The sequence below is a fragment of the Chiloscyllium punctatum genome, chromosome 36 (genome assembly GCF_047496795.1).
Source record: "Chiloscyllium punctatum isolate Juve2018m chromosome 36, sChiPun1.3, whole genome shotgun sequence".
NCBI lineage: Eukaryota > Metazoa > Chordata > Chondrichthyes > Orectolobiformes > Hemiscylliidae > Chiloscyllium > Chiloscyllium punctatum.
Window position 1 is genome coordinate 17,625,171 of NC_092774.1, and position 23,939 is coordinate 17,649,109.

Here is a 23,939-nt window from a genome sequence, read left to right on the forward strand (position 1 = left end):
GTGTGGGTCTGACCCAGGGGGATAGGGAGATGGGAACTGTGCACGGTGCTCCGAGTGTGGGTCTGACCCAGGGGGATAGGGAGACGGGAACTGTACACGGTGCTCCAAGTGTGGGTCTGTCCGAGGGGGATAGGGAGACGGGAACTGTACACGGTGCTCCAAGTGTGGGTCTGACCCAGGGATAGGGAGACGGGAACTGTGCACGGTGCTCCGAGTGTGGGTCTGACCCAGGGGGATAGGGAGATGGGAACTGTGCACGGTGCTCCGAGTGTGGGTCTGACCGAGGGGGATAGGGAGACGGGAACTGTGCACAGTGCTCCGAATGTGGGTCTGACCCAGGGGGATAGGGAGAGGGGAACTGTGCACGGTGCTCCGAGTGTGGGTCTGACCCAGGGGGAGAGGGAGATGGGAACTGTGCACGGTGCTCCGAGTGTGGGTCTGACTCAGGGGGATAGGGAGACGGGAACTGTGCACGGTGCTCCGAGTGTGGGTCTGACCCAGGGGATAGGGAGAGGGGAACTGTGCACGGTGCTCCGAGTGTGGGTCTGACCCAGGGGGAGAGGGAGATGGGAACTGTACACGGTGCTCCGAGTGTGGGTCTGACCCAGGGGGATAGGGAGAGGGGAACTGTGCACGGTGCTCTGAGTGTGGGTCTGACCCAGGGGGATAGGGGGATAGGGAGACGGGGAATGCTCACTCACTGTGTGATGTAATTGTTTCCCCAGGTCAAGGAGACACCTTTGGGTTGACCACAATGTGTCACAATGACACCTTCGGATACTTCTGCTCAGGAAGGTAAAATCTCAGAGACCGCGGGAGGGGACGGGGAAGGGGTTTGGGGTCCATGGGGGACGGTGTAGAGAGGGAGGGAACGGGGAAGGGGTTTGGGGTCCATGGGGGACGGTGTAGAGAGGGAGGGAACGGGGAAGGGGTTTGGGGTCCATGGGGACGGTGTAGAGAGGGAGGGAACGGGGAAGGGGTTTGGGGTCCATGAGGGACGGTGTAGAGAGGGAGGGAACGGGGAAGGGGTTTGGGGTCCATGGGGACGGTGTAGAGAGGGAGGGAACGGGGAAGAGGTTTGGGGTCCATGAGGGACGGTGTAGAGAGGGAGGGAACGGGGAAGGTGTTTGGGTCCATGGGGGACGGTGTAGAGTGTGAGGGAACGGGGAAGGGGTTTGGGGTCCATGGGGGACAGTGTAGAGCGGGAGGGAACGGGGAAGAGGTTTGGGGTCTATCGGGACGGTGTAGAGAGGGAGGGAACGGGGAAGGGGTTTGGGGTCCATGGGGGACAGTGTAGAGCAGGATGGAACGGGGAAGGTGTTTGGGGTCCATGGGGACGGTGTTGAGAGGGGGGAACGGGGAAGGGGTTTGGGGTCCATGGGGGACGGTGTAGAGCGGGAGGGAATGGGGAAGGGGTTTGGGGTCCATGGGGACGGTGTAGAGAGGGAGGGAACGGGGAAGGGGTTTGGGGTCAATGGGGGACGGTGTAGAGAGGGAGGGAACGGGGAAGGGGTTTGGGGTCAATGGGGGACGGTGTAGAGAGGGAGGGAACGGGGAAGGGGTTTGGGGTCCATGGGGGACAGTGTAGAGAGGGAGGGAACGGGGAAGGGGTTTGGGGTCAATGGGGGACGGTGTAGAGAGGGAGGGAACGGGGAAGGGGTTTGGGGTCCATGGGGGACGGTGTAGAGAGGGAGGGAACGGGGAAGGGGTTTGGGGTCCATGGGGACGGTGTAGAGAGGGAGGGAACGGGGAAGGGGTTTGGGGTCCATGGGGGACAGTGTAGAGCAGGATGGAACGGGGAAGGTGTTTGGGGTCCATGGGGGACGGTGTAGAGCGGGAGGGAACGGGGAAGGGGTTTGGGGTCCATGGGGGACGGTGTAGAGAGGGAGGGAACGGGGAAGGGGTTTGGGGTCCATGGTGACGGTGTAGAGCGGGAGGGAACGGGGAAGGGGTTTGGGGTCCATGGGGGACGGTGTAGAGAGGGAGGGAACGGGGAAGGGGTTTGGGGTCCATGGGGGACGGTGTAGAGCGGGAGGGAACGGGGAAAGGGTTTGGGGTCCATGGGGGACGGTGTAGAGAGGGAGGGAACGGGGAAGGGGTTTGGGGTCCATGGGGGACGGTGTAGAGAGGGAGGGAACGGGGAAGGGGTTTGGGGTCCATGGGGACGGTGTAGAGCGGGAGGGAATGGGGAAGGGGTTTGGGGTCCATGGGGGGACAGTGTAGAGAGGGAGGGAACGGGGAAGGGGTTTGGGGTCCATGGGGACGGTGTAGAGCGGGAGGGAATGGGGAAGGGGTTTGGGGTCCATGGGGGGACAGTGTAGAGAGGGAGGGAACGGGGAAGGGGTTTGGGGTACATGGGGGGACAGTGTAGAGTGGGAGGGAACGGGGAAGGGGTACTGACCTGATGGAATATCTCCCTGACCTCTGCCCTGTATTGTCCAGCGGCCTGGGATGTCATTACCTGCACAGGGAGAAGGGCAGGTGTGAGACCGATGTGTTCCTGGACGGATGCAGGATATACAAACCACTGCTCAACCAGGTGAGGGTTATTCCGAGGGGTCACGGGACACAACCCAACTCGGGGTTTCTCTATCAGACCTCCTGCCAAGGTCAGTGATACAGCCCACTCTCAAAGCCCTGTCCCACCATCGGGGTCAGAGGCTGGGAATCCTGCAGTGAGTAACTCCCCTCCTGACTCTCCCCCCAAAGCCCTGTCCCACCATCGGGGTCAGAGGCTGGGAATCCTGCAGCGAGTAACTCCCCTCCTGACTCCCCCCCCAAATCCCTGTCCCACCATCGGGGACAGAGGCTGGGAATCCTGTCGTGAGTAACTCCCCTCCTGACTCTCCCTCCAAAGCCCTGTCCCACCATCGGGGACAGAGGCTGGGAATCCTGCAGCGAGTAACTCCCCTCCTGACTCTCCCCCCAAAGCCCTGTCCCACCATTGGGGTCAGAGGCTGGGAATCCTGTCGTGAGTAACTCCCCTCCTGACTCTCTCCCCAAAGCCCTGTCCCACCATCGGGGACAGAGGCTGGGAATCCTGTCGTGAGTAACTCCCCTCCTGACTCTCCCCCCAAAGCCCTGTCCCACCATTGGGGACAGAGGCTGGGAATCCTGCAGCAAGTAACTCCCCTCCTGACTCTTCCCCCCAAAGCCCTGTCCCACCATCGGGGTCAGAGGCTGGGAATCCTGCAGCGAGTAACTCCCCTCCTGACTCTCCCCCCAAAGCCCTGTCCCACCATTGGGGTCAGAGGCTGGGAATCCTGTCGTGAGTAACTCCCCTCCTGACTCTCTCCCCAAAGCCCTGTCCCACCATCGGGGACAGAGGCTGGGAATCCTGTCGTGAGTAACTCCCCTCCTGACTCTCCCCCCAAAGCCCTGTCCCACCATTGGGGACAGAGGCTGGGAATCCTGCAGCGAGTAACTCCCCTCCTGACTCTCCCTCCAAAGCCCTGTCCCACCATCGGGGTCAGAGGCTGGGAATCCTGCAGCGAGTAACTCCCCTCCTGACTCTCCCCCCAAAGCCCTGTCCCACCATCGGGGACAGAGGCTGGGAATCCTGTCGTGAGTAACTCCCCTCCTGACTCCCCCCCCAAAGCCCTGTCCCACCATCGGGGTCAGAGGCTGGGAATCCTGTCGTGAGTAACTCCCCTCCTGACTCTCCCCCTCCCTGTCTATCCCCCCCCCTCCCCCTCTATCCCCCCCCCCCCCTCCTGTTATCTCTGTTTCCTTTCCCGACACAGAGTGAGTGTTGGAAGACAGGGAACACCGCGATCACCGGGAATCTCAGCGAGACCGGGGAGATTTACGGAGAGAGCAGCCGCTGTTTCTTCGCCAACTTGAGCCGGGAGGTGAGGCCGAGAGTCACGCGCACGGCGCGGAAACAGGCCCTTCGGCCCATCCCAGTCCGTGCTGGCCCCAAACTCAACTGGTTCCCCCCCCTGCCCTGCTCCCGACCGAAATCCGCCCCAACCCCCCCCAACCCTGCCCTGTCCGTGCCCATCCCCGAATGTCTATTAAACGCTGTCACTGTCCCCACCTCCCCCGTGCTGCCCCCCCACCCCACCCCACTTCCTCAGGAAGGTCATCTCACACACACCCCACCCTCTGGGGGGTGGTGGTGGGTGGGGGGAGGGGGAGAGAAACATCGCCACCCTCATGTCCTTGTCTATTTACCCTATCCATGTCCCCCCCGTGATTTTATAACCCTCTAGTTCTGGGCTCCCCCACCCCAGGGGGAAAAGACCTTGTCTATTTACCCTATCCATGTTCCCCTTGTGATTTTATAACCCTCTAGTTCTGGGCTCCCCCACCCCAGGGGGAAAAGACCTTGTCTATTTACCCTATCCATGTCCCCCCCGTGATTTTATAACCCTCTAGTTCTGGGCTCCCCCACCCCAGGGGGAAAAGACCTTGTCTATTTACCCTATCCATGTCCCCCCCGTGATTTTATAACCCTCTAGTTCTGGGCTCCCCCACCCCAGGGGGAAAAGACCTTGTCTATTTACCCTATCCATGTCCCCCCCGTGATTTTATAACCCTCTAGTTCTGGGCTCCCCCACCCCAGGGGGAAAAGACCTTGTCTATTTACCCTATCCATGTTCCCCTTGTGATTTTATAACCCTCTAGTTCTGGGCTCCCCCACCCCAGGGGGAAAAGACCTTGTCTATTTACCCTATCCATGTCCCCCCCGTGATTTTATAACGCTCTAGTTCTGGGCTCCCCCACCCCAGGGGGAAAAGACCTTGTCTATTTACCCTATCCATGTCCCCCCCGTGATTTTATAACCCTCTAGTTCTGGGCTCCCCCACCCCAGGGGGAAAAGACCTTGTCTATTTACCCTATCCATGTCCCCCCCCGTGATTTTATAACCCTCTAGTTCTGGGCTCCCCCACCCCAGGGGGAAAAGACCTTGTCTATTTACCCTATCCATGTCCCCCCTCGTGATTTTATAACCCTCTAGTTCTGGGCTCCCCCACCCCAGGGGGAAAAGACCTTGTCTATTTACCCTATCCATGTCCCCCCCGTGATTTTATAACCCTCTATAAGGTCCCCCTCACCCTCCGACACTCCAGGGAAAACAGCTCCAGCCTCTCCCTGGAGCTCACACCCTCCATTCCCGGGAATGTCCTGGGAAATCTCTCCTGATCCCTCTCCGGGTTAATAATCTCCTTCCTGTAACGGGGGAGACCAGAACTGGCCACAGTATTCCTGAAGAGATCTCACCAACATCCTGTACAACCTCAACGTGACCTCCCCAACTCCCTCTACTCAAAGGGTCTGAGCAATGAAGGCAAGTGAGTGAAATACCTTCATACCTCACCCCCCCCCCCCTCCCCCCGTCTCCCAGTGACACAGACTTCAAAGGATGGTGTCCCTGAGCCCCTAGGTCCCCCTGTTCCCCAACACCTCACCCCCCCTCCCCCCGTCTCCCAGTGACACAGACTTCAAAGGATGGTGTCCCTGAGCCCCTAGGTCCCCCTGTTCCCCAACACCTCACCCCCCACCTCCCCCCGTCTCCCTGTGACACAGACTTCAAAGGATGGTGTCCCTGAGCCCCTAGGTCCCCCTGTTCCCCAACACCTCACCCCCCCCCTCTCCCCGTCTCCCAGTGACACAGACTTCAAAGGATGGTGTCCCTGAGCCCCTGGGTCCCCCTGTTCCCCAACACCTCACCCCATGACCCTCCTGTTAACTGTTTCAGTCCTGCCCCTTGGTTGTTTGACTGACTCACCACCACCACCCCCCCCCCCCTTCGCGTTTATCCTGATTAGACTCTATCTGACCCCCCCGCCCTCAGCCCCAGTGGATCGAGAACCTGTTGTGATTGGAGATGACTGTCCACGACACGATGGATCTTTACCCCCTGACCTCTCTGTTCCCCCCCCCCCCCTCCCCCTTGTGTGTCACCATCTCTCTCTGACCCAGGCTCCCTCTGCTGAGGTAACCTCTCCAGTCGGACGCTGTTACCTTCATCGTTGTCTCGGCCTGGACGTCTTCGAGGTCAAGGTTCGAGGGTCAGACTGGCTGCCCTGCTTGGCCGGGCACAGCATCCAGGTAGGTCCGGGGTGAAAGGGGGCATCGGAGGCCAATCGGCCCGTCTGCCGCAGTGCGTCTCAACTCCCATTCTCCCCCCCAACCCTGGGAACGGCCCACAATATTCCAAACGCGGCCTTATCCCAGCCCTCAGACGTCCCCCAGCTCGGGGATTGTAACCCTCGGGAAATCAACGCTAACATTGCATTTCCCTTCCTACCTGCCAAATGAACGGTGCACGTTAACCTGAAGGGAATCCTCAGCCAGGATTCCCGAGTCCCTTTGTGCTTCCTTTCCCCTGTTTGGGAAGTAGTCCCTGTCTCTGATCGTCCTCCCAAACCCCACGGGGCTGATATTTAACTGCTGCCCCAGACCCCAGCAGCCTTCAGGGAAATCCGATTGGATCACTTCCACTGGCTGTCCCTCGGCAAACTTGCTCGTTGCCTCCTCCGTTCCCTTGGAGGGATGGGTCAGGGGTGCCGACCCCCCACCCCCCCCCCCCCCCCCCTTATGGAGTTGTGCTGAGACACACACACTTTACCGTCGGCTTCCAAACGCTCTGCGGTCTCCCTCCCTCAGAACGGCCTCTCAGACCTCACCGAGATCAGACTAACCCACCGAGAGTCTCCCTCCCTCCCTCCCTCCTTCAGAACGGTCTCTCAGACCTCACCGAGATCAGACTAACCCACCGAGAGTCTCCCTCCCTCCTTCAGAACGGTCTCTCAGACCTCACTGAGATCAGACTAACCCACCGAGAGTCTCCCTCCCTCCTTCAGAACGGTCTCTCAGACCTCACTGAGATCAGACTAACCCACCGAGAGTCTCCCTCCCTCCTTCAGAACGGTCTCTCAGACCTCACTGAGATCAGACTAACCCACCGAGAGTCTCCCTCCCTCCCTCAGAACGGTCTCTCAGACCTCACTGAGATCAGACTAACCCACCGAGAGTCTCCCTCCCTCCCTCCCTCCTTCAGAACGGTCTCTCAGACCTCACTGAGATCAGACTAACCCACCGAGAGTCTCCCTCCCTCCCTCCCTCCTTCAGAACGGTCTCTCAGACCTCACGGAGATCAGACTAACCCACCGAGAGTCTCCCTCCCTCCCTCCCTCCTTCAGAACGGTCTCTCAGACCTCACTGAGATCAGACTAACCCACCGAGAGTCTCCCTCCCTCCTTCAGAACGGTCTCTCAGACCTCACTGAGATCAGACGAACCCACCGAGAGTCTCCCTCCCCCCCTCCCTCCTTCAGAACGGCCTCTCAGACCTCACTGAGATCAGACTAACCCACCGAGAGTCTCCCTCCCACCCTCCCTCCTTCAGAACGGTCTCTCAGACCTCACTGAGATCAGACCAACCCACCGAGAGTCTCCCTCCCACCCTCCCTCCTTCAGAACGGTCTCTCAGACCTCACTGAGATCAGACTAACCCACCGAGAGTCTCCCTCCCTCCTTCAGAACGGTCTCTCAGACCTCACTGAGATCAGACTAACCCACCGAGAGTCTCCCTCCCTCCTTCAGAACGGTCTCTCAGACCTCACTGAGATCAGACTAACCCACCGAGAGTCTCCCTCCCTCCCTCAGAACGGTCTCTCAGACCTCACTGAGATCAGACTAACCCACCGAGAGTCTCCCTCCCTCCTTCAGAACGGTCTCTCAGACCTCACCGAGATCAGACTAACCCACCGAGAGTCTCCCTCCCTCCTTCAGAACGGTCTCTCAGACCTCACTGAGATCAGACTAACCCACCGAGAGTCTCCCTTCCTCCTTCAGAACGGTCTCTCAGACCTCACTGTGATCAGACTAACCCACCGAGAGTCTCCCTCCCTCCTTCAGAACGGTCTCTCAGACCTCACCGAGATCAGACTAACCCACCGAGAGTCTCCCTCCCTCCTTCAGAACGGTCTCTCAGACCTCACTGAGATCAGACTAACCCACCGAGAGTCTCCCTCCCTCCTTCAGAACGGTCTCTCAGACCTCACTGAGATCAGACTAACCCACCGAGAGTCTCCCTCCCTCCTTCAGAACGGTCTCTCAGACCTCACTGAGATCAGACTAACCCACCGAGAGTCTCCCTCCCTCCCTCCCTCCTTCAGAACGGTCTCTCAGACCTCACTGAGATCAGACTAACCCACCGAGAGTCTCCCTCCCTCCCTCCTTCAGAACGGTCTCTCAGACCTCACTGAGATCAGACTAACCCACCGAGAGACTCCCTCCCTCCTTCAGAACGGTCTCTCAGACCTCACTGAGATCAGACTAACCCACCGAGAGTCTCCCTCCCTCCCTCCTTCAGAACGGTCTCTCAGACCTCACTGAGATCAGACTAACCCACCGAGAGACTCCCTCCCTCCTTCAGAACGGTCTCTCAGACCTCACTGAGATCAGACTAACCCACCGAGAGTCTCCCTCCCTCCCTCCTTCAGAACGGTCTCTCAGACCTCACTGAGATCAGACTAACCCACCGAGAGTCTCCCTCCCTCCCTCCCTCCCTCCTTCAGAACGTTTCTCAGACCTCACTGAGATCAGACTAACCCACCGAGAGTCTCCCTCCCTCCTTCAGAACGGTCTCTCAGACCTCACTGAGATCAGATTAACCCACCGAGAGTCTCCATCCCTCCTTCAGAACGGTCTCTCAGACCTCACTGAGATCAGACTAACCCACCGAGAGTCTCCCTCCCTCCCTCCCTCCTTCAGAACGGTCTCTCAGACCTCACTGAGATCAGACTAACCCACCGAGAGTCTCCCTCCCTCCTTCAGAACAGTCTCTCCGACCTCACTGAGATCAGACTAACCCACCGAGAGTCTCCCTCCCTCCCTCAGAACGGTCTCTCAGACCTCACTGAGATCAGACTAACCCACCGAGAGTCTCCCTCCCTCCCTCCCTCCTTCAGAACGGTCTCTCAGACCTCACTGAGATCAGACTAACCCACCGAGAGTCTCCCTCCCTCCCTCCCTCCTTCAGAACGGTCTCTCAGACCTCACTGAGATCAGACTAACCCACCGAGAGTCTCCCTCCCTCCCTCCCTCCTTCAGAACGGTCTCTCAGACCTCACTGAGATCAGACTAACCCACCGAGAGTCTCCATCCCTCCCTCCCTCCCTCCTTCAGAACGGTCTCTCAGACCTCACTGAGATCAGACTAACCCACCGAGAGTCTCCCTCCCTCCCTCCCTCCTTCAGAACGGTCTCTCAGACCTCACTGAGATCAGACTAACCCACCGAGAGTCTCCCTCCCTCCCTCCCTCCTTCAGAACGGTCTCTCAGACCTCACTGAGATCAGACTAACCCACCGAGAGTCTCCCTCCCTCCCTCCCTCCTTCAGAACGGTCTCTCAGACCTCACTGAGATCAGACTAACCCACCGAGAGTCTCCCTCCCTCCCTCCTTCAGAACGGTCTCTCAGACCTCACTGAGATCAGACCAACCCACGGAGAGTCTCCCTCCCTCCCTCCCTCCTTCAGAACGGTCTCTCAGACCTCACTGAGATCAGACCCAACCCACCGAGAGTCTCCCTCCCTCCCTCCCTCCTTCACAACGGTCTCTCAGACCTCACTGAGATCAGACTAACCCACCGAGAGTCTCCCTCCCTCCTTCAGAACGGTCTCTCGGACCTCACTGAGATCAGACTAACTCACCGAGAGTCTCCCTCCCTCCTTCAGAACGGTCTCTCAGACCTCACTGAGATCAGACTAACCCACCGAGAGTCTCCCTCCCTCCCACCCTCCTTCAGAACGGTCTCTCAGACTTCACTGAGATCAGACTAACCCACCGAGAGTCTCCCTCCCTCCTTCAGAACGGTCTCTCAGACCTCACTGAGATCAGACTAACCCACCGAGAGTCTCCCTCCCTCCCTCCCTCCTTCAGAACGGTCTCTCAGACCTCACTGAGATCAGACCAACCCACGGAGAGTCTCCCTCCCTCCCTCCCTCCTTCAGAACGGTCTCTCAGACCTCACTGAGATCAGACCCAACCCACCGAGAGTCTCCCTCCCTCCCTCCCTCCTTCACAACGGTCTCTCAGACCTCACTGAGATCAGACTAACCCACCGAGAGTCTCCCTCCCTCCTTCAGAACGGTCTCTCGGACCTCACTGAGATCAGACTAACTCACCGAGAGTCTCCCTCCCTCCTTCAGAACGGTCTCTCAGACCTCACTGAGATCAGACTAACCCACCGAGAGTCTCCCTCCCTCCCACCCTCCTTCAGAACGGTCTCTCAGACTTCACTGAGATCAGACTAACCCACCGAGAGTCTCCCTCCCTCCTTCAGAACGGTCTCTCAGACCTCACTGAGATCAGACTAACCCACCGAGAGTCTCCCTCCCTCCCTCCCTCCTTCAGAACGGCCTCAGACCTCACTGAGATCAGACTAACCCACCGAGATCAGACTAACCCACCGAGAGTCTCCCTCCCTCCTTCAGAACGGTCTCTCAGACCTCACTGAGATCAGACTAACCCACCGAGATCAGACTAACCCACCGAGAGTCTCCCTCCCTCCTTCAGAACGGTCTCTCAGACCTCACTGAGATCAGACTAACCCACCGAGAGTCTCCCTCCCTCCCTCCCTCCTTCAGAACGGTCTCTCAGACCTCACTGAGATCAGACTAACCCACCGAGATCAGACTAACCCACCGAGAGTCTCCCTCCCTCCTTCAGAACGGTCTCTCAGACCTCACTGAGATCAGACTAACCCACCGAGAGTCTCCCTCCCTCCCTCCCTCCTTCAGAACGGTCTCTCAGACCTCACCGAGATCAGACTAACCCACCGAGAGTCTCCCTCCCTCCCTCCTTCAGAACGGTCTCTCAGACCTCACTGAGATCAGACTAACCCACCGAGAGTCTCCCTCCCTCCTTCCTTCCTTCCTTCAGAACGGCCTCAGACCTCACTGAGATAATCAGGAGATAATGCTGGTGATAATCAAGCATAACTATAATCTTTGTGCATTAGTGCATGTGTCTCTGTATGTGTGTGTGTGTGTGTGTCTGTGAGTGAGTGTGTCTGGGCGTGTCTCTCTGTGTGTGTCTGTGAGTGAGCGTGTCTCTGTGTCTGTGTGTCTGCCCGTGTTCTGTGAGGGAGCGTGTCTCTGTGTGTGCCTGTGTTCTGTGAGTGAGCGTGTCTCTGCGTCTCTGTGTGTACCCGTGTTTCTGTCTGTGTTCTGTGAGTGAGCGTGTCTCTGCGTCTCTGTGTGTACCCGTGTTTCTGTCTGTGTTCTGTGAGTGAGTGTGTCTCTGCGTCTCTGTGTGTGTGCCCGTGTTTCTGTCTGTGTTCTGTGAGTGAGCGTGTCTCTGCGTCTGTGTGTGTGCCCGTGTTTCTGTCTGTGTTCTGTGAGGGAGCGTGTCTCTGTGTGTGCCTGTGTTCTGTGAGTGAGTGTGTCTCTGCGTCTCTGTGTGTCCCCGTGTTTCTGTCTGTGTTCTGTGAGTGAGCGTGTCTCTGTGTCTCTGTGTGTGTGCCCGTGTTTCTGTCTGTGTTCTGTGAGTGAGCGTGTCTCTGTGTGTGTGCCCGTGTTTCTGTCTGTGTTCTGTGAGTGAGTGTGTCTCTGTGTGTGTCCCCGTGTTTCTGTCTGTGTTCTGTGAGTGAGCGTGTCTCTGTGTGTGTGCCCGTGTTTCTGTCTGTGTTCTGTGAGTGAGCGTGTCTCTGTGTGTGTCCCCGTGTTTCTGTCTGTGTTCTGTGAGTGAGCGTGTCTCTGCGTCTCTGTGTGTGTTCCCGTGTTTCTGTCTGTGCCCGTGTTTCTGTCTATGTTCTGTGAGTGAGCGTGTCTCTGCGTCTCTGTGTGTGCCCGTGTTTCTGTCTGTGTTCTGTGAGTGAGCGTGTCTCTGCGTCTCTGTGTGTGCCCGTGTTTCTGTCTGTGTTCTGTGAGTGAGCGTGTCTCTGCGTCTCTCTGCGTGTGTCCGTGTTTCTGTCTGTGTTCTGTGAGTGAGCGTGTCTCTGCGTCTCTCTGCGTGTGTCCCCGTGTTTCTGTCTGTGTTCTGTGAGTGAGCGTGTCTCTGCGTCTCTGTGTGTGCCCGTGTTTCTGTCTGTGTTCTGTGAGTGAGCGTGTCTCTGTGTGTGTGCCCGTGTTTCTGTCTGTGTTCTGTGAGTGAGCGTGTCTCTGTGTCTCTGTGTGTGTCCCCGTGTTTCTGTCTGTGTTCTGTGAGTGAGCGTGTCTCTGTGTGTGTCCCCGTGTTTCTGTCTGTGTTCTGTGAGTGAGCGTGTCTCTGCGTGTGTCCCTGTGTTTCTGTCTGTGTTCTGTGAGTGAGCGTGTCTCTGCGTCTGTGTGTGTCCCCGTGTTTCTGTCTGTGTTCTGTGAGTGAGCGTGTCTCTGCGTCTCAGTGTGTGTGTGCCCGTGTTTCTGTCTGTGTTCTGTGAGTGAGCGTGTCTCTGCGTGTGTCCCCGTGTTTCTGTCTGTGTTCTGTGAGTGAGCGTGTCTCTGTGTCTCTGCGTGTGTCCCCGTGTTTCTGTCTGTGTTCTGTGAGTGAGCGTGTCTCTGCGTCTCTGTGTGTGTGCCCGTGTTTCTGTGAGTGAGCGTCTCTCTGTGTGTGTCCCCGTGTTTCTGTCTGTGTTCTGTGAGTGAGCGTGTCTCTGTGTCTCTGCGTGTGTCCCCGTGTTTCTGTCTGTGTTCTGTGAGTGAGCGTGTCTCTGCGTCTGTGTGTGTGCCCGTGTTTCTGTCTGTGTTCTGTGAGTGAGCGTGTCTCTGCGTCTCTGTGTGTGCCCGTGTTTCTGTCTGTGTTCTGTGAGTGAGTGTGTCTCTGTGTCTGAGTGTGTGTGTGCCCATGTTTCTGTCTGTGTTCTGTGAGTGAGTGTGTCTCTGTGTCTGTGTGTGTGTGCCCGTGTTTCTGTCTGTGTTCTGTGAGTGAGCGTGTCTCTGCGTCTCTGTGTGCGTGCCCGTGTTTCTGTCTGTGTTCTGTGAGTGAGCGTGTCTCTGCGTGTGTCCCCGTGTTTCTGTCTGTGTTCTGTGAGTGAGTGTGTCTCTGTGTGTGTGTGCCCGTGTTTCTGTCTGTGTTCTGTGAGTGAGCGTGTCTCTGCGTCTCTGTGTGTGCCCGTGTTTCTGTCTGTGTTCTGTGAGTGAGTGTGTCTCTGTGTCTGTGTGCCCGTGTTTCTGTCTGTGTTCTGTGAGTGAGCGTGTCTCTGCGTGTGTCCCCGTGTTTCTGTCTGTGTTCTGTGAGTGAGCGTGTCTCTGTGTCTGTGTGTGTCCCCGTGTTTCTGTCTGTGTTCTGTGAGTGAGCGTGTCTCTGTGTCTGTGTGTGTGCCTGTGTTTCTGTCTGTGTTCTGTGAGTGAGCGTGTCTCTGTGTCTGTGTGCCCGTGTTTCTGTCTGTGTTCTGTGAGTGAGCGTGTCTCTGCGTGTGTCCCCGTGTTTCTGTCTGTGTTCTGTGAGTGAGTGTGTCTCTGTGTCTGTGTGCCCAACTTTCTGTCTGTGTTCTGTGAGTGAGCGTGTCTCTGCGTGTGTCCCCGTGTTTCTGTCTGTGTTCTGTGAGTGAGCGTGTCTCTGTGTCTGTGTGTGTGCCCGTGTTTCTGTCTGTGTTCTGTGAGTGAGCGTGTCTCTGCGTCTGTGTGTGTCCCCGTGTTTCTGTCTGTGTTCTGTGAGTGAGTGTGTCTCTGTGTCTGTGTGCCCGTGTTTCTGTCTGTGTTCTGTGAGTTAGCGTGTCTCTGTGTCTGTGTGTGTCCCCGTGTTTCTGTCTGTGTTCTGTGAGTGAGCGTGTCTCTGCGTCTCTGTGTGTGTGCCCGTGTTTCTGTCTGTGTTCTGTGAGTGAGCGTGTCTCTGTGTCTGTGTGTGTCCCCGTGTTTCTGTCTGTGTTCTGTGAGTGAGTGTGTCTCTGTGTCTGTCTGTGTTCTGTGAGTGAGTGTGTCTCTGCGTCTCAGTATGTGTGCCCGTGTTTCTGTCTGTGTTCTGTGAGTGAGCGTGTCTCTGCGTCTGTGTGCCCGTGTTTCTGTCTGTGTTCTGTGAGTGAGCGTGTCTCTGCGTGTGTCCCCGTGTTTCTGTCTGTGTTCTGTGAGTGAGCGTGTCTCTGCGTCTCTGTGTGTGTGCCCGTGTTTCTGTCTGTGTTCTGTGAGTGAGCGTGTCTCTGCGTGTGTCCCCGTGTTTCTGTCTGTGTTCTGTGAGTGAGCGTGTCTCTGCGTCTCAGTGTGTGTGCCCGTGTTTCTGTCTGTGTTCTGTGAGTGAGCGTGTCTCTGCGTCTGTGTGCCCGTGTTTCTGTCTGTGTTCTGTGAGTGAGCGTGTCTCTGCGTCTCTCTGTGTGTGCCCGTGTTTCTGTCTGTGTTCTGTGAGTGAGCGTGTCTCTGCGTGTGTCCCCGTGTTTCTGTCTGTGTTCTGTGAGTGAGCGTGTCTCTGCGTCTCTGTGTGTGTGCCCGTGTTTCTGTGAGTGAGCGTGTCTCTGCGTGTGTCCCCGTGTTTCTGTCTGTGTTCTGTGAGTGAGCGTGTCTCTGCGTCTCTGTGTGTGCCCATGTTTCTGTCTGTGTTCTGTGAGTGAGTGTGTCTCTGTGTCTGTGTGTGTGTGCCCGTGTTTCTGTCTGTGTTCTGTGAGTGAGCGTGTCTCTGTGTCTGTGTGCCCGTGTTTCTGTCTGTGTTCTGTGAGTGAGCGTGTCTCTGTGTCTCTGCGTGTGTCCCCGTGTTTCTGTCTGTGTTCTGTGAGTGAGTGTGTCTCTGTGTCTCTGTGTGTGTGTGCCCGTGTTTCTGTCTGTGTTCTGTGAGTGAGCGTGTCTCTGCGTCTCTGTGTGTCCCCGTGTTTCTGTCTGTGTTCTGTGAGTGAGCGTGTCTCTGTGTCTCAGTATGTGTGCCCGTGTTTCTGTCTGTGTTCTGTGAGTGAGCGTGTCTCTGCGTGTGTCCCCGTGTTTCTGTCTGTGTTCTGTGAGTGAGCGTGTCTCTGCGTCTCTGTGTGTGTGCCCGTGTTTCTGTGAGTGAGCGTGTCTCTGCGTGTGTCCCCGTGTTTCTGTCTGTGTTCTGTGAGTGAGCGTGTCTCTGCGTCTCTGTGTGTGTGCCCGTGTTTCTGTCTGTGTTCTGTGAGTGAGCGTGTCTCTGCGTGTGTCCCCGTGTTTCTGTCTGTGTTCTGTGAGTGAGCGTGTCTCTGCGTCTCAGTGTGTGTGCCCGTGTTTCTGTCTGTGTTCTGTGAGTGAGCGTGTCTCTGCGTCTCTCTGTGTGTGCCCGTGTTTCTGTCTGTGTTCTGTGAGTGAGCGTGTCTCTGTGTGTGTCCCCGTGTTTCTGTCTGTGTTCTGTGAGTGAGCGTGTCTCTGCGTCTCAGTGTGTGTGCCCGTGTTTCTGTCTGTGTTCTGTGAGTGAGCGTGTCTCTGCGTCTGTGTGCCCGTGTTTCTGTCTGTGTTCTGTGAGTGAGCGTGTCTCTGCGTCTCTCTGTGTGTGCCCGTGTTTCTGTCTGTGTTCTGTGAGTGAGCGTGTCTCTGCGTCTGTGTGCCCGTGTTTCTGTCTGTGTTCTGTGAGTGAGCGTGTCTCTGCGTCTCTCTGTGTGTGCCCGTGTTTCTGTCTGTGTTCTGTGAGTGAGCGTGTCTCTGCGTCTCAGTGTGTGTGTGCCCGTGTTTCTGTCTGTGTTCTGTGAGTGAGCGTGTCTCTGCGTGTGTCCCCGTGTTTCTGTCTGTGTTCTGTGAGTGAGCGTGTCTCTGCGTCTCTGTGTGTGTGCCCGTGTTTCTGTGAGTGAGCGTGTCTCTGCGTGTGTCCCCGTGTTTCTGTCTGTGTTCTGTGAGTGAGCGTGTCTCTGCGTCTCAGTGTGTGTGCCCGTGTTTCTGTCTGTGTTCTGTGAGTGAGCGTGTCTCTGCGTCTCTGTGTGTGCCCGTGTTTCCGTCTGTGTTCTGTGAGTGAGCGTGTCTCTGCGTGTGTGCCCGTGTTTCTGTCTGTGTTCTGTGAGTGAGCGTGTCTCTGCGTCTCAGTGTGTGTGTGCCCGTGTTTCTGTCTGTGTTCTGTGAGTGAGCGTGTCTCTGCGTGTGTCCCCGTGTTTCTGTCTGTGTTCTGTGAGTGAGCGTGTCTCTGCGTGTGTCCCCGTGTTTCTGTCTGTGTTCTGTGAGTGAGCGTGTCTCTGCGTCTCTGTGTGTGTGCCCGTGTTTCTGTCTGTGTTCTGTGAGTGAGCGTGTCTCTGCGTGTGTCCCCGTGTTTCTGTCTGTGTTCTGTGAGTGAGCGTGTCTCTGCGTCTCAGTGTGTGTGCCCGTGTTTCTGTCTGTGTTCTGTGAGTGAGCGTGTCTCTGCGTCTGTGTGCCCGTGTTTCTGTCTGTGTTCTGTGAGTGAGCGTGTCTCTGCGTCTCTCTGTGTGTGCCCGTGTTTCTGTCTGTGTTCTGTGAGTGAGCGTGTCTCTGTGTGTGTCCCCGTGTTTCTGTCTGTGTTCTGTGAGTGAGCGTGTCTCTGCGTCTCAGTGTGTGTGCCCGTGTTTCTGTCTGTGTTCTGTGAGTGAGCGTGTCTCTGCGTCTGTGTGCCCGTGTTTCTGTCTGTGTTCTGTGAGTGAGCGTGTCTCTGCGTCTCTCTGTGTGTGCCCGTGTTTCTGTCTGTGTTCTGTGAGTGAGCGTGTCTCTGCGTCTGTGTGCCCGTGTTTCTGTCTGTGTTCTGTGAGTGAGCGTGTCTCTGCGTCTCTCTGTGTGTGCCCGTGTTTCTGTCTGTGTTCTGTGAGTGAGCGTGTCTCTGCGTGTGTCCCCGTGTTTCTGTCTGTGTTCTGTGAGTGAGCGTGTCTCTGCGTCTCTGTGTGTGTGCCCGTGTTTCTGTGAGTGAGCGTGTCTCTGCGTGTGTCCCCGTGTTTCTGTCTGTGTTCTGTGAGTGAGCGTGTCTCTGCGTCTCAGTGTGTGTGCCCGTGTTTCTGTCTGTGTTCTGTGAGTGAGCGTGTCTCTGCGTCTCAGTGTGTGTGTGCCCGTGTTTCTGTCTGTGTTCTGTGAGTGAGCGTGTCTCTGCGTGTGTGCCCGTGTTTCTGTCTGTGTTCTGTGAGTGAGCGTGTCTCTGCGTCTCTGTGTGTGTGCCCGTGTTTCTGTCTGTGTTCTGTGAGTGAGCGTGTCTCTGCGTCTCTGTGTGTGTGCCCGTGTTTCTGTGAGTGAGCGTGTCTCTGCGTGTGTCCCCGTGTTTCTGTCTGTGTTCTGTGAGTGAGCGTGTCTCTGCGTCTCTGTGTGCGTGCCCGTGTTTCTGTCTGTGTTCTGTGAGTGAGCGTGTCTCTGCGTCTCTGTGTGTGTGCCCGTGTTTCTGTCTGTGTTCTGTGAGTGAGCGTGTCTCTGCGTCTCAGTGTGTGTGCCCGTGTTTCTGTCTGTGTTCTGTGAGTGAGCGTGTCTCTGCGTCTGTGTGTGTGCCCGTGTTTCTGTCTGTGTTCTGTGAGTGAGCGTGTCTCTGCGTCTCTGTGTGTGCCTGTGTTTCTGTCTGTGTTCTGTGAGTGAGCGTGTCTCTGCGTCTCTGTGTGTGCCCGTGTTTCTGTCTGTGTTCTGTGAGTGAGCGTGTCTCTGTGTCTCTGCGTGTGTCCCCGTGTTTCTGTCTGTGTTCTGTGAGTGAGCGTGTCTCTGCGTCTCTGTGTGTGTGCCCGTGTTTCTGTCTGTGTTCTGTGAGTGAGCGTGTCTCTGCGTCTCAGTGTGTGTGCCCGTGTTTCTGTCTGTGTTCTGTGAGTGAGCGTGTCTCTGCGTCTGTGTGTGTGCCCGTGTTTCTGTCTGTGTTCTGTGAGTGAGCGTGTCTCTGCGTCTCTGTGTGTGTGCCTGTGTTTCTGTCTCTTTCCCGTTTCCCTGTGTGTCCGTGTCTCACACTATGCTCACACCTCACCCCATGGGTTATAGGTACCAGGTTACCACGGGCAGCTCTCCTGTCCCAGGGGAAGGCTCTGCCAGTCGGGGACTGGAGAGGGAGAGGACCGAACAACAGAGTACCCCATCCTCAGATCACCGAGCCCCAAACCCCGTCCCCTGGAACCCACAGGGAGCTCTCGGCCCTGGGTGAGAGTGACGGTGTGGTTGGCGGTCAGTGGGAGCGTAGGTTGCAGTCGGATGGAGGACGATGGGGAAGCAGAGGATGGGATAGGGAGCCTGGTCGAGAGCGCCGACATTCCCAGGTAACGGAGGGTCGGTGCTGAGGGAGGGGGCCCTGTCGGAGGGTCAGGGCTGAGGGAGGGGGCCCTGTCGGAGGGTCGGTGCTGAGGGAGGGGGCCCTGTCGGAGGGTCGGTGCTGAGGGAGTGGGCCCTGTCGGAGGGTCGGTGCTGAGGGAGTGGGCCCTCTCGGAGGGTCGGTGCTGAGGGAGTGGGCCCTCTCGGAGGGTCGGTGCTGAGGGAGTGGGCCCTCTCGGAGGGTCGGTGCTGAGGGAGTGGGCCCTCTCGGAGGGTCGGTGCTGAGGGAGTGGGCCCTCTCGGAGGGTCGGTGCTGAGGGAGTGGGCCCTCTCGGAGGGTCGGTGCTGAGGGAGTGGGCCCTCTCGGAGGGTCGGTGCTGAGGGAGTGGGCCCTCTCGGAGGGTCGGTGCTGAGGGAGTGGGCCCTCTCGGAGGGTCGGTGCTGAGGGAGTGGGCCCTCTCGGAGGGTCGGTGCTGAGGGAGTGGGCCCTCTCGGAGGGTCGGTGCTGAGGGAGTGGGCCCTCTCGGAGGGTCGGTGCTGAGGGAGTGGGCCCTCTCGGAGGGTCGGTGCTGAGGGAGTGGGCCCTCTCGGAGGGTCGGTGCTGAGGGAGTGGGCCCTCTCGGAGGGTCGGTGCTGAGGGAGTGGGCCCTCTCGGAGGGTCGGTGCTGAGGGAGTGGGCCCTCTCGGAGGGTCGGTGCTGAGGGAGTGGGCCCTCTCGGAGGGTCGGTGCTGAGGGAGTGGGCCCTCTCGGAGGGTCGGTGCTGAGGGAGTGGGCCCTCTCGGAGGGTCGGTGCTGAGGGAGTGGGCCCTCTCGGAGGGTCGGTGCTGAGGGAGTGGGCCCTCTCGGAGGGTCGGTGCTGAGGGAGTGGGCCCTCTCGGAGGGTCGGTGCTGAGGGAGTGGGCCCTCTCGGAGGGTCGGTGCTGAGGGAGTGGGCCCTCTCGGAGGGTCGGTGCTGAGGGAGTGGGCCCTCTCGGAGGGTCGGTGCTGAGGGAGTGGGCCCTCTCGGAGGGTCGGTGCTGAGGGAGTGGGCCCTCTCGGAGGGTCGGTGCTGAGGGAGTGGGCCCTCTCGGAGGGTCGGTGCTGAGGGAGTGGGCCCTCTCGGAGGGTCGGTGCTGAGGGAGTGGGCCCTCTCGGAGGGTCGGTGCTGAGGGAGTGGGCCCTCTCGGAGGGTCGGTGCTGAGGGAGTGGGCCCTCTCGGAGGGTCAGTGCTGAGGGAGGGCCGCACTGTCGGAGGCCCGTGCAGTTTGTGGGATCCTGCTGTGCCTCCATACCCCATTACCAGGGGCTGCCCATTGTCTGTCTCTCCCCCAGGTGCCAGGTCAGACACCCCAGGCTCTGTAGTCCCTCGGAGATTTGCTTTGAGCTGGTGGAATATTCCGGATGCTCTCGGTACACCGTCCCCTTCCTGCTGGAGTTCCTCAAACACTCTGTTCGCCAGGGACAGCTTCACCTCACCATCGACCAGGAGAACTGTACAGCTATCAGCATCAGGTAAAGCTTCCTCTACACTGTTCCCCCCCCCCCGGGCCAGGGACAGGGACAGGGACAGGACGGGGTTAGATACAGAGTAAAGCTCCCTGTACACTGTCCCCCCCATCCCAGGGACAGGGACAGCACGGGGTTAGATACAGAGTAAAGCTTCCTCTACACTGTCCCCTCCAATCCCAGGGACAGGAGCAGCACGGGGTTAGATACAGAGTAAAGCTTCCTCTACACTGTCCCCCCCAATCCCAGGGACAGGGACAGCACGGGGTTAGATACAGAGTAAAGCTTCCACTACACTGTCCCCCCCAATCCCAGGGACAGGATGGGGTTAGATACAGAGTAAAGCTTCCTCTACACTGTCCCCCCCAATCCCAGGGACAGGGACAGGGACAGCATGGGGTTAGATACAGAGTAAAGCTCCCTCTACACTGTCCCCCCCCATCCCAGAGACAGGGACAGCACGGGGTTAGATACAGAGTAAAGCTCCCTCTCCACTGTCCCCCCCATCCCAGGGACAGGGACAGTACGGGGTTAGATACAGAGTCAAGCTCCCTCTACACTGTCCCCCCCCCCCCCATCCCAGGGACAGGGACAGCACGGGGTTAGATACAGAGTAAAGCTCCCTCTACACTGTCCCCCCCCATCCCAGGGACAGGGACAGCATGGGGTTAAATGCAGAGTAAAGCTCCCTCTACACTGTCCCCCACCATCCCATGGGTTGGGGAGGGTGTAAAGCTCCCTGTACGTGGTTGGAGTTTATGTCGAGCTCCTTTACGGGGAGCAGGACAGGTGTAGAGTTTTAATGGAGGCCAAAGTTTCACCTGCTCATCCACTAATATCATTTATTGTATCCGTTGCTCCCGATGTGGTCTCCTCTACATTGGGGAGACTGGGCGCCTCCTAGCAGAGAGCTTTAGGGAACATCTCCGGGACACCCGCACCAATCAACCAAACCGCCCCGTGGCCCAACATTTCAACTCCCCCTCCCACTCTGCCGAGGACATGGAGGTCCTGGGCCTCCTTCACCGCCGCTCCCTCACCACCAGACGCCTGGAGGAAGAACGTCTCATCTTCCGCCTTGGAACACTTCAACCCCAGGGCATCAATGTGGACTTCAACAGCTTCCTCATTTCCCCTTCCCCCACCTCATCCTAGTTTCAAACTTCCAGCTCAGTAACTGTCTCCTTGACTTGTCCGGACTTGTCCGACCTGCCTATTTTCTTTTCCACCTCTCCACTCCACCCTCTCCTCCTTGACCTATCACCTTCATCCCCTCCCTCACTCACCCATTGTACTCTATGCTACATTCTCCCCACCCCCACCCTCCTCGAGCTTATCTCTCCACGCTTCAGGCTCACTGCCTTTATTCCTGATGAAGGGCTTTTGCCCGAAACGTCGATTTCGAAGCTCCTCGGATGCTGCCTGAACTGCTGTGCTCTTCCAGCACCACTAATCCATCCCTGTACCGGGGAAGGGGGGGGAAAACGGACGACACAGGGTGAGTATAGGGCTCCCTGTAACGGGGGGGACGACAGGGTGGGTGTAGGGCTCCCTGTAACGGCGGCGGCAGTGGGGGGGGGAAAACAGGGTGCGTGTAGGGCTCCCCGCAGGCACAGGAAGAGCCCGTCCTGACCGGTGGATGTTTTTTTTCCCCCCACTCCCTCTAGGTCCGGGAGCACCGATGGATCCAGACCCCCGCTGTCTGCCCCAGGTTCTGTCCTGCCCACTGCCCTGTGTAGTTCCCTCGCTCTGGCCCTGGTGGGCAGTCTGATGGGAGCTGGGATTTATCACCGTCTGCACCGGGCTAGAGGGAGGGTACACGACGGGGGGGCACAGGCTGAATGAGGGGGGGGGGCACCGAGCTTCCATCAGCTCTCAGCCCTGAGGGCAACTCTCACAGCACAGTCCGGGGAGAGACCGGCAGAGGGACAGGGAGAGAGAGACGGACATAGACACACAGAGGGGGGGGGGGGGGAAGAGAGAGAGAGAGAGAGAGAGAGACACACACACACACACACACACAGAGGGAAAGGGACAGAGATAGAGAGACAGAGAGGTGGGGGGGGGGGGAAGAGAGCGAGAGCGAGAGAGAGCGAGAGCGAGAGAGAGGAGTGAGAGACATACACACACACACGGACAGAGAGAGAGAGAGAGAGAGAGAGAGAGAGACGTACACACGCGCGCAGAGGGACACAGAGAGAGAGACACACACACACAGGGGCAGGGACCCAGAGACACACACGGGCAGGGACACAGTGAGACAGACAGCGAGACAGGTTTTTGGAAGGTTTTATTGATCAGAATGGGAGTGTATTGTGGGGACAGAGTGTCACCCCCCCCCCCCCCCTATTGTCCCCTCCCCCCAGGGTCACTGCCTGCCTGCTGTCGATGCCAGTTCCCTGTAAAACTGGGCAGCGTATTGCGGGGCACTCTCCTCCAGTCTGCTCACCAGTTGGTTCTGTTGGTCTTCTGTCCAGCTGTCGAACCAGCGCGCCCACAACCGCAGCTGGCATTGGAAGAGGGTGGGAGGCCTGTCAGTCAGTGCCAGGCCGCTCAGCCCCTCCAACAGGCAGCACACCTTCCCCGGGACTGCCCTCTTCACCAGCTCACCCACAAACACCCGGCGCTGGCACGGGCTCCAGCTGCCGAACCAGTGCAGCACGCAGCACAGCTCCTGTTCCGGGGACCCCGAGGGATTGGCCGAGAGACCGCGGGCGACTGACTCACCCATCGCACACATGCTGTCCGAGCGCCTGCCGGGGGGGTGGGGGGGAGAGAAACACAGACAGACATGTTACCAGGAAGGCTGCTGTGCTTCACTAGCCCACAATCCCCTCCCTCTCTCCCTCAAAAACCCCTCTGTCTCAACCTTGAATACCCTCAATCCCCCCCCTTCCTCTGTGAGGGTTATTCAAGGCTGAGACAGAGGGGGATTCAGTGCCCCAGATTTCCCACCCCCCCACCACACAGTCAAGAACTGCACAGATTCCCTCCCCCTCCCCCTGGAGAGTCAAGGAATTCCTCTGTCTCCAATTTTGGAGGGGGGGGGTGGGTGCTGGGGGAGAAAGAGAACCCCCTTATTCTGTGGTGATGCCCCCTCAGAGTCCCAGATTCTCCCACACAAGGTGGGGCGGGGGAAAATGGCCTCTCCCCATCTTCTTCACCCCCCCCCCCCCCCCCCCTCCCGATGAGTCCAAGCCCCAATTGACTCGCCCTCTCCCTCCTCAGACAGACAGTCCCTCCCTTCCCAGGATCGGCCGAGTGGACCTCCTCTGGACTATCTCATCTATCCCTGTTTGGATACGGGGCCCCCCCGAATGTTCACTGCATGACGTTCTTCCTGCGGGGAACAGAGTGACCCGAACTGACAGGCTCCGGCTGCGCACTCAGGAGTGGAAACTGAGGGCTCTGCTCCTTTAACCTCTCAGTTTCTCTCAATAAACATTTGTCAGACCACCATCACTGCCTCCTCTTGCCTGGTACACTTCAGTAACTTGTGAACAGACTCTGCCTGTCTCAGGATAATCTCATCTTACATTGTTGTTTTACACTGAAAATCTTCAACAGGATGTATGTGTCACTGCATTTATCCCTCTACCCATCCAGTCCTGGGTTAGCCCTCAAGGGGGCGATGGTTAGATTCTCTCTCTCTTGTTGGAGACGGTAACCCCCAGGATGTTGATAGTGGGGGGGGGGGGGGGGGGATTCAGTGACGGTAACACCATTGAACATCAAGGGGGCGATGGTTAGATTCTCTCTCTCTTGTTGGAGAATCAGTTCACGACCATATGGCAAACTATGGACAGGCAATATCCAATATACACCGCTCTGAATGCACTTCAGAGAGCTTTGACGAGACAGATATGGAGAAGGAAATGGATTGTCCTATTGTACAAGGTCAGACAGGGTTACAAGAGAATTATAGCCTCTGTCTCAGATGGATCAATATAACTTGGAGGGACATAGGGACGGGAACTGTGCACGGTGCTCCGAGTGTGGGTCTGACCGAGGGGGATAGGGAGACAGGAACTGTGCACGGTGCTCCGAGTGTGGGTCTGACCGAGGGGGATAGGGAGACGGGAACTGTGCACGGTGCTCCGAGTGTGGGTCTGACCGAGGGGGACAGGGAGATGGGAACTGTGCACGGTGCTCCGAGTGTGGGTCTGACCGAGGGGGATAGGGAGACAGGAACTGTGCACGGTGCTCCGAGTGTGGGTCTGACCCAGGGACAGGGAGACAGGAACTGTGCACGGTGCTCCGAGTGTGGGTCTGACCGAGGGATAGGGAGACAGGAACTGTACACGGTGCTCCGAGTGTGGGTCTGACCCAGGGATAGGGAGACGATAACTGTGCACGGTGCTCCGAGTGTGGGTCTGACCGAGGGATAGAGAGAGACGGGAACTGTGTACGGTGCTCCGAGTGTGGGTCTGACCGAGGGGGATAGGGAGACG

The 23,939-nt window shown here is 58.0% G+C and overlaps 2 protein-coding genes across 2 annotated transcripts; one reads left to right on the forward strand and one right to left on the reverse strand.

The window, feature by feature from the left end:
- The first annotated feature begins 729 nt into the window (after positions 1 to 729).
- Positions 730 to 22,947, forward strand: LOC140460855 (ciliated left-right organizer metallopeptidase-like). Its single transcript, XM_072555549.1, has 7 exons — positions 730 to 795; positions 2,443 to 2,539; positions 3,744 to 3,851; positions 5,929 to 6,057; positions 17,739 to 18,010; positions 19,315 to 19,494; positions 21,156 to 22,947. Exons 1-7 carry the CDS (start codon positions 755 to 757, stop codon positions 21,331 to 21,333), a joined length of 1,005 nt encoding a protein of 334 aa, XP_072411650.1. The 5' UTR covers positions 730 to 754; the 3' UTR covers positions 21,334 to 22,947.
- c36h14orf119 (chromosome 36 C14orf119 homolog) lies at positions 21,762 to 22,228 on the reverse strand. The gene has a single exon (XM_072555575.1). It carries the CDS (start codon positions 22,226 to 22,228, stop codon positions 21,857 to 21,859), a length of 372 nt encoding a protein of 123 aa, XP_072411676.1. The 3' UTR covers positions 21,762 to 21,856.
- Positions 22,948 to 23,939: the final 992 nt, after the last annotated feature.